Here is an 18,962-nt window from a genome sequence, read left to right on the forward strand (position 1 = left end):
ATATTAAAAAATTATTTTATAAAATATTGATTTGATAAAATATATGCCAATAGAAATGCATTGAATATCACATTCATAAATGGCAAAAAATACAGTCAAAAAATGTATCATAAAAAAGGTTTTGAAGTGTCTGTTCTAAATCTAGGAGATATAAAAAAAACTCAGGAAATATTTAACCCCTTTTTGTGGGCAGGCACAAAAATACCTTCATACTTTCATTTTTTTTAACCAGTACCGGTTACCTTCAGACGAGTCCTGTGACACTTGTGGGGATGGTAAGCAATACGGAGAACATCATCGTGTTCGTGAGAATCTCCCCTTTCCACAGTGGGGTCTCAATTGTTTGTAGCCCAAATGGTTTGAACGCTACCAAACAGAAGTTGGCACATCAACGGTACCGACTTCAGACGATTCTCCTGACACTTGTGGGTGAGCAAAACGGAGAAAATCATTGTGTTCATGAGATTCTCCTCTTTCTTTAGAGTGGTCATAACAGTTTGTAGGTCAAACCGTTCGGACGTAATAGTCAATCGACTCTAGGGGGTTAAGAACAGACTCTTATTTTCATTGATGACCTGTTTGCTGTAACTGCTTTATATCAGGCTGCAGCATCGCTAGGCTGGGAAGAACACTAGAGAGGAAGCTGAGAGGGTATGAGGGTTATTCCAGTGCAGTAGCAGCCATAATGAGAGAGACTGGATCCCCTGATCTGGCCCTAAACCCTAGACTGCTTCCCCCCACAGAGTTAGCACAGCAGCCTGCCTGCCTTCACACAGCCAGCAGCAGCCTGCACACACACACGGGCATGCACACACACACACACACACACACTGCCTTCCAGCCTCCACATACACATTTATAGCGACATACAGTTCGTGCATTCAACCACATATCACAGACATAGAAGGCGGGGGGGGGGGCTGGTTAAGGAAAGTGCTGGTTAAGGAAAAAGAGGAGGATTATTTAAGGTAGGGTTTCAGACGTTTTCAGAAGATGGGCAGGGACTCTGCTGTCCTAGCTTCAGGAGGGAGCTTCAGGAGGGAGGTGACAAGACAGAGAAGCGCTTGGACTGGGCTGAGCGGGAGCTGCCCTCCCGTAGCGGTAGGAGGCCAAGAGACCAGAGGTGGCAGAACAGAGTGCTCGGGTTGGGGTGTAGGGTTTTGAGCATAGCCTGAAGGTAGTGAAGGGCTGTTCCTGTTGCTGTTCCCTGGTAAGCACCATGGTTTTGTAGTGGATGCTAGCTTCGACTGGAAGCCAGTGGAGAGTGCAGAGTAGCGGGATGACATGAGAGAACTAGGGAAGGTTGAAAACCAGGCGGGCTGCAGCATTCTGGATAAGTTATATGAGTTTGATGGCACAAGCGGGGAGCCCAGCCAACAGCGTGTTGCAGTAGTCCAGACGGGAGAGAACAAGTGCCTGTATTAGGACCTGCGCCGCTTCCTGTGTGAGGTAGGGTCGAACTCTACGAATGTTGTAGAGCATGAACCTGCAAGGGCGAGCCACTGCTTTGATGTTTGCAGAGAACGACAGGGTGTTGTCCAGGGTCATGCCAAGGTTCTTTGCACTCTGTTCTTTGCACACCAGGCAGGACGGGGCAATGGACTCATGCTGCTTACGCCAAATCCTGACTCTGATCAGCATGACGCAATAGGAACAGGGATTTGGCGGACCAGGCAATGTGTTGATGTGTTGCTGATCGCATGCCCACTGGAGCCACTTCTTGATAGGAGAGGAACCCATTGTGGTCGTCTGCTGCAATAGTCCATCCGTGACGAGGACCAATGAGTTGTGCGTTCCGAGATGCTGTTCTGCACACCACTGTTGTACTGCACCGTTATTTGGCTGTTTGTGGCCCGCCTGTTAGCTTGCACAATTTTTTCCATTCTCCTTCGACCTCTCTCATCAACAAGCTGTTTTCGCCCACAGGACTGCCGCTGACTGGATGTTTTTTGTTTGTTACACTATTCTCTGTAAACCATAGACACTGTCGTGCGTCAAAAGCCCAGGAGGCCTAATAAACTGGCCACTGAATGTACACATCAGCAGAATTTCAAACATCAAACAGTGTATTCCTATCATGCTACTCCAGCAGTAAAGTCTTTATATTTTTGGGACTAAATGAGTCTTCACCGCAATTACATAATACACACAGAGTCACTCAGGACATCCCCTCACATCTACTATTTATACTTCACTTGATGATTGAGCAATCAACTTCAGAAATGAAAAATCTATTGTAGATCTCCCTATTAATTCTCAGATAAGTGCATTCAGGCTTTGTAAAGTGCAGAGGCCTCTGTTGCATAACCATAAATTATTCTAATTGCTACACTAAAATAGCACAACTAGAGAGTGAGAGAGTGGGCCTTCCCCACAGACACCGGACAATAATTCAAACTCTGCCAATTTGGAGTCCATTATTACACTTCAATTTCCATGTCATCCATTAAACCCACCAGCCACCCACAAGTTGTTCAGGAAGCACGCTAATTCCACATGAACAATTTGTGCATTGCTGTCACATTATTGCACTAGTCGAGTACGTGGCCACAGATTTATTTGAGCTTCAGCCAACTCCTCTCAGACTTTCATTGTCATGCCATCCATGTAGTGGGGTAATGACAATCATATTAAGAGTTGGGTTAGCAGTAAACACATACAGGTGCAGAGCCAAGGTGTCATGGTAATAGCCCTTGGTACAGTCACAACTCACCACCGGAGACCAGGGTTCACTCCCTGCGTCCACCCTTATTGAACCCTGGTATCCAGTATTTTTTGGGGAGTTTCAACACTTTATTCAGACAGTAATGAAATTAGGTCATTTGGTCAGTTTGCTAGAGTGCATTTGGATGATCCAGAAGAGGATTGGGAGAATGTCATATGGTCAGATGAAACCAAAATATAACTTTTTGGTAAAAACTCAACTCGTCGTGTTTGGAGGACAAAGAATGCTGAGTTGCATCCAAAGAACACCATACCTACTGTGAAGCATGGGGGTGGAAACATCATGCTTTGGGGCTGTTTTTCTGCAAAGGGACCAGGACGACTGATCCGTGTAAAGGAAAGAATGAATGGGGCCATGTATCGTGAGATTTTGAGTGAAAACCTCCTTCCATCAGCAAGGGCATTGAAGATTAAACGTGGCTGGGACTTTCAGCATGACAATGATCCCAAACACACCACCCGGGCAATGAAGGAGTGGCTTCGTAAGAAGCATTTCAAGGTCCTGGAGTGGCCTAGCCAGTCTCCAGATCTCAACCCCATAGAAAATCTTTGGAGGGAGTTGAAAGTCTGTGTTGCCCAGCGACAGCCCCAAAACATCACTGCTCTAGAGGATATCTGCATGGAGGAATGGGCCAAAATACCAGCAACAGTGTGTGAAAACCTTGTGAAGACTTACAGAAAACGTTTGACCTGTGTCATTGCCAACAAAGGGTATATAACAAAGTATTGAGAAACTTTTGTTATTGACCAAATACTTATTTTCCACCATAATTTACAAATAAATTCATTAAAAATCCTACAATGTGATTTTCTGGATATTTTTTTCTCATTTTGTCTGTCATAGTTGACGTGTACCTATGATGAAAATTACAGGCCTCTCTCATCTTTTTAAGTGGGAGAACTTGCACAATTGGTGGCTGACTAAATACTTTTTTTCCCCACTGTATTACTGTTCTCAGATTTTGTATTCATAGATTTTAGATATGAATTCAAATGAGATTTTTTGCTAAACGCTATATATCCATTGTTTAACTGGAATGGAATGCTTGTATCCTGTATATTTGACTCTTATATGTAGATGCCCCACCTAGCTATCTGAAAATGAATGCACTAAATGTAAGTTGCTCTGGATAAGAGTGTCTTCAAAATTTTTACAATTACATTATTGTCATTTAGTAGACGCACTTATCCAGAGCGACTTACAGTTAGTGAGTGCATTCATTTTTCATACTGGCCCCCCGTGAGAATCGAACCAACAACCGTGGCGTTGCAAGCGCCATGCTCTACCAACTGAGCTACAGGAGGCTAAATTACTAAAATGTGACATGTAAATGTTTTATATACAGATCTCATATTACTGTATAGATTTTTGTCACAAATGTATAATTTTTACAGTTCTTTATTAAATATGTAGTTGTTTGTTACATTTGACTGTGTACAACCTAGCAGTTCTACTTATTTCTATGAGAGTGAGTCGGATATATATAACATGATTATTTGTCTCTCTGAAATGAAAACATCAAGTGATAGATTTTAAACAAATACATGTCAGTCATTGAACAACCCCATGCCATGATTAGATAGTGAAAATGTCAAGTTAATATTGCACAAATCCAACTCTTTGAGCTAGTAATGTTGGTAGCACTAAGCAGGAATTCAGTTTACAAAATAGGTTGAAATTACATCATAATGACGTCATTTCAACCAGTTTCTGGTTGTAATGACCTTATTTCACTTGAATGGACCAGTGCCGCACCAATCCTACACTGTTGAGCCACAGGCCTGAGTTCAAATACTTTTTAAAGTATTGATTAAGCTTGCATTGCACAATGGAACCAATATAATAGTTGTGAATGTGCAAACCCACCTATCTGGCATTCACAAGCAAACAGTAGAAGTATTTGAACAATTTAAGATTGTATATGAACCCAGGTCTGCTGAGCCACAGCGAACCAGGTGGGGACATGCATCTGCTGCCGGGGACAAATTAAATTTGGAGTAATTATCAGAATGATGCTCCCTGGAGCTTCCTTGTTCAATACCAAGAATAACACCATGACATACCAGGTCTGATCCTGCTGTCACAGACACACACACACACACACACACACACACACACACAGTAATAAGAATAACCCTATGAAAGCAGAAGGTGTGATCCTACTGCTAGCTCTAGGTAAAGGAGTCAGTTTCTGTTTTCATTCTTAACAAACTGAAGTCTGAATAGGAGGCCTGGTTAAATACTATTCATTCTGTCATCTTATCACAGTCAAATGTCAGCAATGTACAATTATACTGTATACATGTAAAGGACAGGCTATCTGTGTCACGGTTCAGACAGACGACCAGAGGACCACAATTGCGTCACACCAGAAAGTTTATTAAAACTTAAGGGAAAAGGGAAGTAGGGAGTGAATGAAGGCTCCAGGGGTAACAGGGATCCCGTCCAAGGTGCTGGGTCTGTGCCCCCCCCAGTGGCAGCGATGCGTCCTATGAAGCCGGTGGTGGGTGGTCCAGAAGTCCTGGGGGGGGAGACACAGACACAACAGGGCGGAATGAAACAAGGCAGCAGTACAGTTCAAGGGAAATCCAAAATACGTAGTAGCAAGGCAGAAGGCTGGTCAGAGTTACCGGGATCGAAGAGTAGTCAGGAGTCGTTATGGCAGAAGCAGGTCTGGATCTCCTGGGGCAGAAGAGTATCCAAAAATCAGGCAGGTCCGGGGTCACAAAACCAGGGTGAGCCAGAAGCGCGAGCAAACAGGTTCCGGGTGTGAGCTTTGCAGACGATCTGACACCGGAGAGCTGAAAGACAGGGCCTTAAATACTGGGAGAGGTAGTGGGTAATGCAGCGCAGCTGGCAGAGTAATTAGAGCAGAGCAGAGCAGGGACAGGTGGAGCTAGTTAGGCTGAGTAGAGAGAGTGGTGAGCAGAGTGGAAGAAAATTAAGGTGGTAACCCGGTGGAGTGAGAGGCTCATGACAATCTGTGTTCGTTGTGATTGCGCAGCAGACCATAGCAAACAAGATATAATTACTACTACTAACAAACTACTACTACTGCTTCTACAACAACTACTCCTACAATGTTATATATAGTTGAAGTCAGATGTTTACATACACTTAGGTTGGAGTCATTAAAACTCGTTTTGGCAAGTCGGTTAGGAAATCTACTTTGTGCTTTGACACAAGTACTTTTTCTAACAATTGTTAACAGACCGATTATTTCACTTATAATTCACTGTGTCACAATTCCAGTAGGTCAGAAGTTTACATACACTAAGTTGACTGTGCCTTTAAACAGCTTGGAAAATTCCAGAAAATGATGTCATGACTTTATAAGCTTCTGATAGGCTAATTGACATAATTTGATTCAATTGGAGGTGTACCTGTGGATGTATTTCAAGGCCTACCTTCAAACTCAGTGCCTCTTTGCTTGACATCATGGGAAAATCAAAAGAAATCAGCCAAGACCTCAGAAGAAAAAATAGTAGACCTCCACAAGTCTGGTTCATCCTTGGGAGCAATTTCCAAACGCCTGAAGGTACCACGTTCATCTGTATAAACAATAGTACGCAAGTATAAACACCATGGGACCACGCAGCCGTCATACCGCTCAGGAAGGAGACACGTTCTGTCTCCTAGAGATGAACGTACTTTGGTGCGAAAAGTGCAAATCAATCCCAGAGCAGCAGCAAAGTACCTTGTGAAGATGCTGGAGGAAACAGGTACAAAAGTATATATATCCACAGTAAAACGAGACCTATATTGACATAACCTGAAAGGCCGCTCAGCAAGGAAGAAAGAGAAATGTCCTCTGGTCTGAGGAAACAAAAATAGAACTGTTTGGCCATAATGACCATTGTTATGATTGGAGGAAAAAGGTGGTTCCTTGCAAGCCGAAGAACACCATCCCAACCATGAAGCACGGGGGTGGCAGCATCATGCTGTGGGGGTGCTTTGCTGCAGGAGGGACTGGTGCCCTCACAAAATAGATGGCATCATGAGGAAGGAAAATTATGTGGATATATTGAAGCAACATCTCAAGACATCAGTAAGGAAGTTAAAGCTTGGTCGCAAATGGGTCTTCCAAATGGACAATGACCCCAAGCATACTTCCAAAGTTGTGGCAAAATGGCTTAAGGACAACAAAGTCAAGGTATTGGAGTGGCCATCACAAAGCCCTGACCTCAATCCTATAGAACATTTGTGGGCAGAACTGAAAAAGCGTGTGCTAGCAAGGCGGCCTACAAACCTGACTCAGTTACACCAGCTCTGTCAGGAGGAATGGGCCAAAATTCACCCAACTTATTGTGGGAAGCTTGTGGAAGGCTACCCGAAACGTTTGACCCAAGTTAAACAATTTAAAGGCAATGCTACCAAATACTAATTGAGTGTATGTAAACTTCTGACCCACAGGGAATGTGATGAAAAAAATTAAAGCTGAAATAAATCATTCTCTCTACTATTATTCTGACATTTCACATTCTTAAAATAAAGTGGTGATCCTAACTGGCCTAAGACAGGGAATGTTTACTAGGATTAAATGTCAGGAATTGTGAAAAACTGAGTATAAATGTATTTGGCTAGGGTGTATGTAAATTTCTGACTTCAACTGTAGTAAACTATTAACATTATTACCACTACTACGCCAATTACTAATATTCTACTACTACTACTACTACTGCTGCTGATACTATTACTATCTCTACTACTAATAGTAATAACTGTAGCAAACGGCAGGGCAGGGAAGCGCACCCAGGTCCTGGAGTGATCACTCTCAGTTCGCCACTGTTGTTGACAAAACGAGTTTTACTAGCCTTAGTTACAATACAAAAATCAAAAAAATAATAATATGTGATTGGTGTAGGCTTAGCTTTGCCTGACGTTTTTTTATTTTTTATAGCGGTGTTGTTCTCTCTCGGACACAGAGGAAAGACACAGAGGACCGGCTGGCTTAGCTAGCCTAGCTAGCCTAACAAATGTTTTCAACTCTGCAGGAGCTGTGTTTATTTTGCTTTATTCTGGGACAATGTGGACCGCCCAGAATTTCAATGTAGCAACTGTTTGCTTGCAGAGGACTACAGGGGTGAAGTGGCTACTCTTAGCAAACAAGTAGTGAACCTACACAACCTACTGGGGAATCCACACCCACCTACTTTTTCTTTCTCTTCTACCCTAGTAGCCGGACGCTGATCAGGCCTGGTGGAAGTGTCGCCGCTGTGTCGGCTCTCCACAGCCGACTGGCCGGTACTCTGCAGGGATCCCTCCCCAAAGGGGTCTCCCCCTTACCTGGAGAATGGAGCTAGTAGGATGCTCCTGGTTGACTTGGTGGATGTTCCTGTTCTTGATCCTACCAACCAGCCATGGAGATATGTCACTCGCCGTGGAAGTCAAAAACAGCGTCCTCTGGCAACAGGGTTCTCCTTGGAGATGTTAAGCCCGGACCGGACACAGACCAGAAACAGCTTCGCCGCCCTGGATCCAGAGGTTCTGGTGGCTTCTTCCTTGGGGGCTTCCGATTCGAGATCAGATCCAGAGGTACCTGCTCCTTCATCCTCTATTCTGTCTCCGTCTCCAGTGGCTTCTACCCCGGGTTCAGATCCTCAGAGCTCTGACCATCATCAGATTGCGAGGCTGTCTGAGACTCCGGCGCATTCATCATCCACGATGGATATTACAGCCGGCTCGGGTCCATCGGACCCCACCGCCCTTCGGTCCTCGAGGGGTTTGCCAAACCACTCGAGGCGAAAGAACATCCGGACCTCCTCAGCCATTGCACCAGCTGTCGTCATTGACAGTTCTATGGTTAGAAACATCTTGGTTCCCAGGGCAAAACCCTGTGCTATCCTGGAGCATGAGTACAGGACATTACAAGGCTGCTTTTGACTGTTCTACGACAGATGCCGGGAGCTGACACTGTCGTAGTCCATGTGGAGTCAAACGACTTATGGAGGGCTAGCTCGGAACTTCTGAAAATGGATTTTAAAGAACTGATTCTAGCACTGAAAGATTCCAAAAAGCGGCCAATTATTTCAGGTCTGGTATCATCATTGCGCAGTGGGTGTGAAAGATTCAGCAGGCTACTGGCATTACAAACCTGGCTAAAAGATTACTGTAGCTCTGTTGGTATCACTTTTATAGATAACTTTGAGTCCATCCAAATCATCCTGGCTCTTGGACTCTGTCCACGCATTTCAAGGCTGCATTATGACAATGATTTATCAATGACCCAAGACAAGCTCAGTTAATCCCTACCATTGTGTCGCTGAGTTGTCATAATGCTGTAGCAAATGTACATTATCCCAGGGGCGTTGGCAGACACAATGTAAGTAACTTAATTTATGTCCCTCTAAATGTCCTGAATGCATCTATTGATCCTACAGCTATTGTATGCAGAAATAATGTGCCTATGATCCAGAGTTATACTCATATCACTGAGGCGGTGTGCCCTAGTAGGAAGTCCACTGTGTGCAGCTCACCCTGCACTATCAGCTCAAACATAAATAACATGAGCATGTCTACTTCTGATAAGCTTCCCAGTAAAGCAATAAAAACAATCAAGCATCCCAGAAAAGTGCTACAAATAGCCCACATATGCAGTCTAAGAAACAAAGTTCATGAAATCAATGACTTGCTAGTAACAGATGACATTCATATTCTGACTATCTCTGAAACTCACTTAGGTAATACCTTTGATGATACAGTGGTAGCAATACATGGTTATAACATCTACAGAAAAGACAGAAATATGGCTACTGGTTCATCTGCCTCACCTAAAGCCCATTCTTGTGGGAAGCTGCTAAAGACCACCAAGTGCTATTTGTCAGTATCTGGAAAATACTGTATGTGTGAAATGCTTGATAATGTATGTGATATCAACAGAGAGGTATATTTTCTGGGTGATTTAAATATTGACTGCCCACGCAAGACAAAGCTTCAAACTGTATCCAGTGCCTGCAACCTGGTTCAGGTTATCAGCAAACATACCAGGGTAGTTACAAACAGCACATAAATTAAATCATCAACATGTATTGATCACCTCTATACTAATGCTGCAGAAATTTGGTTTAAAGCAGCATCGAAATCCATTGGATGTAGTGATCACAATATAGTAGCCATATCTAGGAAAACTAAAGTTCCAAAGGCTGGTCCTAATATAGTGTATGAGAGGTCATACAATAACTTTTGTAGTGATTCCTATGTTGATGATGTAAATAATACAGTGGGGGGAAAAAGTATTTAGTCAGCCACCAATTGTTCAAGTTCTCCCACTTAAAAAGATGAGAGAGGCCTGTAATTTTTATCTTAGGTACACGTCAACTATGACAGACAAAATGTGGAAAAAAAATCCTGAAAATCACATTGTAGGATTTTTAATGAATTTATTTGCAAATTATGGTGGAAAATAAGTATTTGGTCAATAAACAAAAGTTTCTCAATACTTTGTTATATACCCTTTGTTGGCAATGACACAGGTCAAACGTTTTCTGTAAGTCTTCACAAGGTTTTCACACACTGTTGCTGGTATTTTGGCCCATTCCTCCATGCAGATCTCCTCTAGAGCAGTGATGTTTTGGGGCTGTCGCTGGGCAACACGGACTTTCAACTCCCTCCAAAGATTTTCTATGGGGTTGAGATCTGGAGACTGGCTAGGCCACTCCAGGACCTTGAAATGCTTCTTACGAAGCCACTCCTTCGTTGCCCGGGCAGTGTGTTTGGGATCATTGTCATGCTGAAAGACCCAGCCACATTTCATCTTCAATGCCCTTGCTGATGGAAGGAGGTTTTCACTCAAAATCTCATGATACATGGCCCCATTCATTCTTTCCTTTACACGGATCAGTCGTCCTGGTCCCTTTGCAGAAAAACAGCCCCAAAGCATGATGTTTCCACCCCCATGCTTCACAGTAGGCATGGTGTTCTTTGGATGCAACTCAGCATTCTTTGTCCTCCAAACACGACGAGTTGAGTTTTTACCAAAAAGTTTTGGTTTCATCTGACCATATGACATTCTCCCAATCCTCTTCTGGATCATCCAAATGCACTCTAGCAAACTTCAGACGGGCCTGGACATGTACTGGCTTAAGCAGGGGGACACGTCTGACACTGCAGGATTTGAGTCCCTGGCGGCGTAGTGTGTTACTGATGGTAGGCTTTGTTACTTTGGTCCAACTCTCTGCAGGTCATTCACTAGGTCCCCCCATGTGGTTCTGGGATTTTTGCTCACCGTTCTTGTGATCATTTTAACCCCACGGGGTGAGATCTTGCGTGGAGTCCCAGATCGAGGGAGATTATCAGTGGTCTTGTATGTCTTCCATTTCCTAATAATTGCTCCCACAGTTGATTTATTCAAACCAAGCTGCTTACCTATTGCAGATTCAGTCTTCCCAGCCTGGTGCAGGTCTACAATTTTGTTTCTGGTGTCCTTTGACAGCTCTTTGGTCTTGGCCATAGTGGAGTTTGGAGTGTGACTGTTTGAGGTTGTGGACAGGTGTATTTTATACTGATAACAAGTTAAAACAGGTGCCATTAATACAGGTAACGAGTGGAGGACAGAGGAGCCTCTTAAAGAAGAAGTTACAGGTCTGTGAGAGCCAGAAATCTTGCTTGTTTGTAGGTGACCAAATACTTATTTTCCACCATAATTTGCAAATAAATTCATAAATAATCCTACAATGTGATTTTCTGGATTTTATCTTCTCAATTTGTCTGTCATAGTTGACGTGTACCTATGATGAAAATTACAGGCCTCTCTCATCTTTTTAAGTGGGAGAACTTGCACAATTGGTGGCTGACTAAATACTTTTTTTCCCCACTGTATGTGTTGGTCTGTGGTGTGTAATGAGGAGCAACCAGACGCTGCACTAGACACATTTATGAAATTGCTTTTTCCAGTTACTAATAAGCATGCACCCATTAAGAAAATGACTGTAAAAACTGTTAAATCCCCTTGGATTGATGAGGAATTGAAAAATTGTATGGTTGAGAGGGATGAGGCGAAAGGAATGGCAAATAAGTGTGGCTGCACAACAGATTGGCAAACGTACTGTAAATTGAGAAATCATGTGACTAAACTGAATAAAAAGAAGAAACTATACTATGAAGTTAAATTATTTAAAAAGTGTTGGAGCAACTTAAATTTTGGGCAAAAATGCAAACTCAGCTCCATTATTTATTGAATCAAATGGCTCATTCGTCACAAAACCCACTGATATTGCCAACTACTTTAATGATTTTTTAATTGGCAAGATTAGCAAATTTAGGCATGACATGCCAGCAACAAACACAGACAAAACACATCCAAGTATAACCGACCGAATTATGAAAGCATTGTATTTTGAATTCCGTAAAGTGAGCGTGGAAGAGGTGAACAAATTATTGTTGTCTATCAACAATTACAAGCCACCGGGGACTGACAACTTGGATGGAAAATTACTGAGGATAATAGCGGACAATATTGCCACTCCTATTTGCAATATCTTCAATCTAAGCATACTAGAAAGTGTGTGCCCTCAGGCCTGGAGGGAAGCAAAAGTCATTCCACTACCCAATAATAGTAAAGCCCCCTTTACTGGCTCAAATGGCCGACCAATCAGCCTGTTACTAGCCTTTAGTAAACCTTTGGAAAAAAAATTGCATTATATTTGGGACAAATCATTCACCAAACCCTAAACCTCAACTAAATATTGTAATGAATAATGTGGAAATTCAACAAGTTGAGGTGACTAAACTGCTTGAAGTAACCCTGGATTGTAAACTGTCATGGTCAAAACATGTTGATACAGTAGTAGCTAAAATGGGGAGAAGTCTGTCCATAATAAAGCGTTGCTCTGCCTTCTGAACAACACTATCAGCATGTCATGTCCTACAGGCCCTAATTTTGTTGACAAGCTGAATGCACTGAGCTGTCTGTTTAAACTACTAGCACACAGCTCGGACACCCATGCATTCCCCACAAGACATGCCACCAGAGGTCTCTTCACAATCCCCAAATCAAGAACAGACTATGGGAGGCGCACAGTACTACATAGAGCCATGGTTACATGGAACTCTATTCCCCATCAGGTAACTGATGCAAGCAGTAGAATCAGATTTTTAAAAAAACAGATTAAAATACACCTTCTGGAACAGCTGGGACTGTGAAGAGACACACACACAGGTACAGACACACATAAACACACACGCTAGCACACGCACTTCACTCTACAACCACGTACATTGTAATATTGTTGTATTATACATTTTGTATTGTAGATATATAGTGGTGTAATAATGTTATATGATGTACTGTTTTATATTTTCTTTAATGTGTGATGTAAGTGCCTTAATGTGTTTGGACTGCAGGAAGAGTAGCTGCTGTCTTGGCAGCAGCTAATGGGGATCCCAAATAAATACAAAGGCAAACACCCTACGCATTGCGCCAATAGGGTTAAACCACTTGATGGGTATTGTAACGTGGCTCATATAGTGAGTATCGCTATACTGCCCTCTCCGAACGGAAAGGCATGTCCACGTGGTTCGACTACTCAGCCCCCTCATACGTCCGGCCTGTGCGTTACGATGGCCTCACGGCCGCCATCTCACTTCTGACACCAATGTAGCAAACAGCAGGGGAGGGAAGCGAACCCGGGTTGCTGCCATGAAAGGCAAGCACCCTACACATCGCGCCAATAGAGTTTACCCACTTGGTAGGAATTGTAACATGGCTCATATAGCGAGAATCGTTACAATACATTGGTCATGTAATGATGAGGATGATGATTAGTTCACCATCTGTTACCAACATTTTACCTAAAATATTCTGGATAATCTTACAACCATGAGTCCGAGCTTGGGTAACCTACATCTTACAAATGAAATTAGTTTACCAAACGTTCTCAGGATTCCACCTCAACATAAAACACATTTCTGCAATGATCTATCAATCAATTAACCTCTACAGGATCGGTGTCCCTATGTGACTAGAATGGTTTTGTAAATAACAGCCAACTTTCCGGGACATAGATTTATATGGGCAGAAAGCTTAAATTCTTGTTAATCTAACTGCAGTGTCCAATTTACAGAAGCTATTACTGCTAAAAAAAATGCCATGCTATTGTTTGAGGATAGTGCACAACAACAAAACACTTTTGTCACGGCAACCGGTTTGATACATCTCTGGCTCCACACTCTGCCCGTCAACTGGATGTGTGAAAGTTAGTGTATAAGCTAATGATCCATCCTGTATGACATTCCTGGGAGTGTGTAAACTTAACATTTTTATTACCATAGAATTGTTGTATGTTCTCTATAGTTATGTACTTGAAAATGTATAAATTGACCAATTCGGAACATTTGGGAAAACTCCTGGCAGACTTGATACAAAATATTGTGTGGTGATGTAATCCTTCACTGGATTAGTCTGAAACTTTGCACACACAATGCTGCCGTCATCTAAATTACACCTAGATTCCTACATCACTGTCTGGCATCTCTCTTGCATTTCAAAGCTGATGCAACAAAAACAAAAATAGAAATCGCATTTGTTATATTCTCCTACATTAATTTCACATTTCCACAAACTTCAAAGTGTTTCCTTTCAAATGGTATCAAGAATTGCGCCGGAGGAGATGGATGCCGTTTTACGGGCTCCTAACCAATTGTGCTATTGTGTGTGTTTTTCACATTATTTGTAACTTATTTTGTACATAAAGTTTCTGCCACTGTTGCTGCCACCGTCTCTTATGACCGAAAATAGCTTTTGGATATCAGGAAAGCGATTACTCACCATGTACTGGACGAAGATTTTTTCTTTAAATAGTCGGACGTGAAGGATTTTTTTCAGACACCGACAAGGCCCAAATCCCCGTCATTCGCATGAGAAAGAGACGGGACGTAGGTCGGGGTGCCTTGTAAGGATCTGATGGCGAGTAGGTAATCTGCTTCTACCATCAGTCCTATTAGCCAACATACAATCATTGGATAACAAAATAGAAGAACTACGATCACGGATATGCTAACAATGGGACATTCAAAACGGTAATATCTTATGTTTCACAGAGTTGACGCTGCACAACGACATGGATAACATACAGCTGGCGGGATATACGTGCATCGGCAAGATAGAACAGCTGCCTCCTGTAAGACAAGGGGTTGCAGTCTGTGTATATTTGTAAACAACAGCTGGTGCATGAAATCTAATATTAAGGAAGTCTCAAGGTTTTGCTTGCCTGAGGTAGAGTATCTCATGATAAGCTGTAGACCACACTATTTACCAAGAGGGTTTTCATCTATATTTTCCGTAGCTGTCTATTTACCACCACAAACCGATGCTGGCACACTCAATGGGCTGTATAAGACCATAAGCAAACAGGAAAACGTTCATCCAGAGGGGGCGCTCCTAGTGGCCCGGGACTTTAATGCAGGGAAACTTAAATCAGTTTTACCTAATTTCTACCAGCATGTTAAATATGCGACCAGAGGAAAAAAAACTCTAGACCACCTTTACTCCACACACAGAGAAGCGTACAAAGTTCTCCTTCGCCCTCCATTTGGCAAATCTGACCATAACTCTATCCTCCTGATTCCTGCTTACAAGCAAAAACTAAAGCAGGAAGCACCAGTGACTCGGTCAATAAAGAGGTGGTCAGATGACACAGATACTAATCTACAGGACTGTTTTGCTAGCACAGACTGGAATATGTTCAGGAATTCTTCCGATGGCATTAAGGAGTACACCACATCAGTCACTGGCTTCATCAATAAGTGCATCGATGACGTTGTCCCCACATACCCCAACCAGAAGCCATGGATTACAGGCGACATCCGCACTGAGCTAAAGGGTAGAGCTGCCGCTTTCAAGGAGCGGGACGCTTATAAGAAATCCCGCTAGGCCCTCCAACAAACCATCAAACAGGCAAAGCGTCAATATAGGAATAAGATTTAATTGTACTACACCGGCTCCGACGCTCGTCGGATGTGGCAGGGCTTGCAAACTATTACAGACTACAAAAGGAAGCACAGTTGCGAGCTGCCCAGTGACACAAGCCTACCAGACGAGCTAAATTACTTCTATGCTCACTTCGAGGCAAGCAACACTGAAGCATGCATGAGAACATCAGCTGTTCCGGACGACTGTGTGATCACGCCGATGTGAGTAAGACCTTTAAATAGGTCAACATTCACAAGGCCGCAGGGCCAGATGGATTACCAGGACGTGTACTCCGCTGACAAACTGGCAAGTGTCTTCACTGATATTTTCAACCTGTCAATGACTGACCTGTCAAGCAGACCACCATAGTCCCTGTGCCCAAGAACACTAAGGTAACCTGCCTAAATGACTACCGACCAATGGCACTCATGTCTGTAGCCATGAAGTGCTTTGAAAACCTGGTCATGGCTCACATCAACACCATTATCCCAGAAACCCTAGACCCACTCCAATTTGCATAACGCCTCAACAGATCAACAGATGATGCAATCTCTATTGCACTCAACACTGCCCTTTCTCAACTGGACAAAGAGAACACCTACGTGAGAATGCTGTTCATTGACTACAGCTCAGCATTCAACACCATAGTGCCCTGAAAGCTCATCACTAAGCTAAGGAACCTGGGACTAAACACCTCCCTCTGCAACTGGATCCTGGGCTTCCTGACGGGCCGCCCACAGGTGGTAAGGGCAGGTAACAATACATCTGCCACGCTGATCCTCAACACGGGGGCCCCTCAGGGGTGCGTGCTCAGTCCCCTCCTGTACTCCCTTTTCACCCATGATTGCATGGCCAGGCACGACTCCAACACCATCATTAAGTTTGCCGACGACACAACAGTGGTAGGCCTGATCACCGACAACGATGAGAGAGCCTATAGGGAGGAGTCAGAGACCTGGCCATGTGGTGCCAGGATAACAACCTCTCCCTCAACGTGATCAAAACAAAGGAGATGATTGTGGACTACAGGAAAAAGAGGACCGAGCACGCCGTGCTGTATTGGAGCAGGTTGAGAGCTTCAAGTTCCTTGGTGTCCACATCACCAACAAACTATCATGGTCCAAACACACCAAGACTGTCGTGAAAAGGGCACGACAAAGCCTATTCCCCCTCAGGAGACTGAAAAGATTTGGCATGTGTCCTCAGATCCTCAAAAAGTTATACAGCTGCGCAATCGAGAGCATCCTGACTGGTTGCATCACTGCCTGGTATGGCAACTGCTCGGCCTCTGACTGCAAGGCACTACAGAGGATAGTGCGTACGGCCCAGTACATCACTGGGGCCAAGCTTCCTGCCATCCAGGACATCTATACCAGGCGGTGTCAGATGAAGTCCATAAAAATTGTCAAAGACTCCATACACCCTAGTCATAGACTGTTCTCTCTGCTACCGCACGGCAAGCGGTACCGGAGTGCCAAGTCTAGATCTAAAAGGCTTCTTAACAGCTTCTACCCCCAAGCCATAAGACTCCTGAACATAGTCCTGAAATGGCTACCCAGACTATTTGCATTGTCCCCCCCCCCACACACACCCTCTTTTATGCTGCTGCTACTCACTGTTTATTATCTATGCATAGTCACTTTAAATCTACCTAGATGTACATATTACCTCAATTACCTTGACTAACCTGTGCCACCGCACATTATTTTACTGCTGCTCTTTAATTATTTGTATTTTGTATTTTTTACGTAGCACTTATTTTTCTTAAAACTGCATCGTATGTTTATGCATATCGTTGCTTCAGGTCCTGAGCTACAGGCAGTTAGATTTGGATATGTCATTTTAGGCTAACATTGAAAAAAATGAGTTTGATCCTTAAGAGGTTTCATTAAACAAATAGAGAAAGAAAGTATGCATTACCTCGAAATAAGAAGGCTTTGCTATTGTTGTGAAGCCCTGCCACTTGGGTAATTCCATATGTTGCATTTGCGAAGTCAAGTTCATTGATGATATCTATCTGGTAATCGGGATCTATTCCAAAGCCGAGAACTGTAGAGGGAAAATATTCTTTAGACATTGTCACACATTGGGTGCACAGTTACTATCACACATCCTGCCACCTATATGATGTGTATGACATACATAAGCAAGGCACTTCTTTAATGATTGAGTTTGAGCATCAAACTTCAGCGTCTGCATGATACAACGAACTGCAACACAGTCAAAAACATGGGGATTGATTCCATGCGATTTCAAAGCACCTTCACCAAGGTACAGTGGCCATCACATCAGAGACAAAACGCGTAAATGGCATGGCACTAGATATCAGATACCGTATAATGGCAGATCATTTTAAATGAAAGTCTACATAATCCAAATATTAGGCCTATTGTTGCGCGGGAACAAATTGACTGCTGTATCAACCTGTGCGACACCTGTCATTTCTATAGGGACTTTTGCGCGTTCTACAGATGTGGTATAACAGAACAACATACCCTACGTTTTAGATGATAACTATGCTATTTATCTGTACTATAAAACTAATTCCAAAAATAATTGATTTATAAAAAATCGATAAGGGGCAAATTGATAAAAAAGTATTGATTAATACAACATCTACGAGGGACAAACGAACAAAAAATCTGATCGAGAAGCTTGCGCGCAAGGTCCGAATTAGGCTATGGAGAAGGAGAGGGTGCGCATTAAAAAGCTATTGCCGACAGAGCTGAGAATGATACATAAAACAATAGGTAAACTAACTGCATATGTCCCAGTGTGACACCTACCTGGTTTCGCAATGAGCACTACGGATAACAAAGCCACGTAAGTATCCATTTGTGTGAAGTGTACAGTTTCCTCAGAAATATCCGACGTCGAGCGCTTCCCTGGCAATCCACTTGCTCTGGTCTGTCTCGCAAAATGCTCTCGTCTCACCCGTGCTGGGGTGCAGAGGCTCGGAGCGTTCCACATCATGGAAATAGGGGTTCTTTCGGCGTGCGCGTAAATTATCTTAAATTTACTCTAAATACTATTGCCATCTATTGAATGGGCGATATTATTCACAAACCTGTACGAAATCAACATTAGCCATCCTTCTGAATTCAAATTAATCTATAGACTATATGTTTGCGCGGCGAAAATGAACCTTAATCCTACCCTTCAGTGACGATAGACACGTCCAATTCTGAAGGTGCTAGGTTTTTCGAAGGAAGTCAAGGGACTGGGGACCTGTAATAACAGTTGGGATTCTAACAAGTAGGCTACATGAAATTACATAGCCTATTTATTATAAATCATCATCTCTTACATAGCCTTTGCTCTTTTTTTGCA

At 43.1% G+C, this 18,962-nt stretch overlaps 1 protein-coding gene across 1 annotated transcript in view; it reads right to left on the reverse strand.

Moving 5' to 3' along the window:
- Nucleotides 1-18,467, reverse strand: part of LOC311128219 (protein kinase C-binding protein NELL1-like) — a gene marked incomplete at both ends in the record, with an annotated part of 560,800 nt that extends 542,333 nt beyond the window's left edge. The window contains 2 exons of the mRNA XM_084160253.1: nt 17,553-17,681; nt 18,419-18,467. Of these exons, the coding sequence (XP_084016379.1) occupies nt 17,553-17,681; nt 18,419-18,467 (178 nt within the window). The remainder of the gene's footprint in view (nt 1-17,552; nt 17,682-18,418) is intronic.
- Nucleotides 18,468-18,962: the final 495 nt, after the last annotated feature.

The sequence above is a fragment of the Coregonus lavaretus genome, assembly GCF_964263955.1.
Source record: "Coregonus lavaretus genome assembly, chromosome: 4".
In the NCBI taxonomy this organism is placed as follows: Eukaryota; Metazoa; Chordata; class Actinopteri; order Salmoniformes; family Salmonidae; genus Coregonus; species Coregonus lavaretus.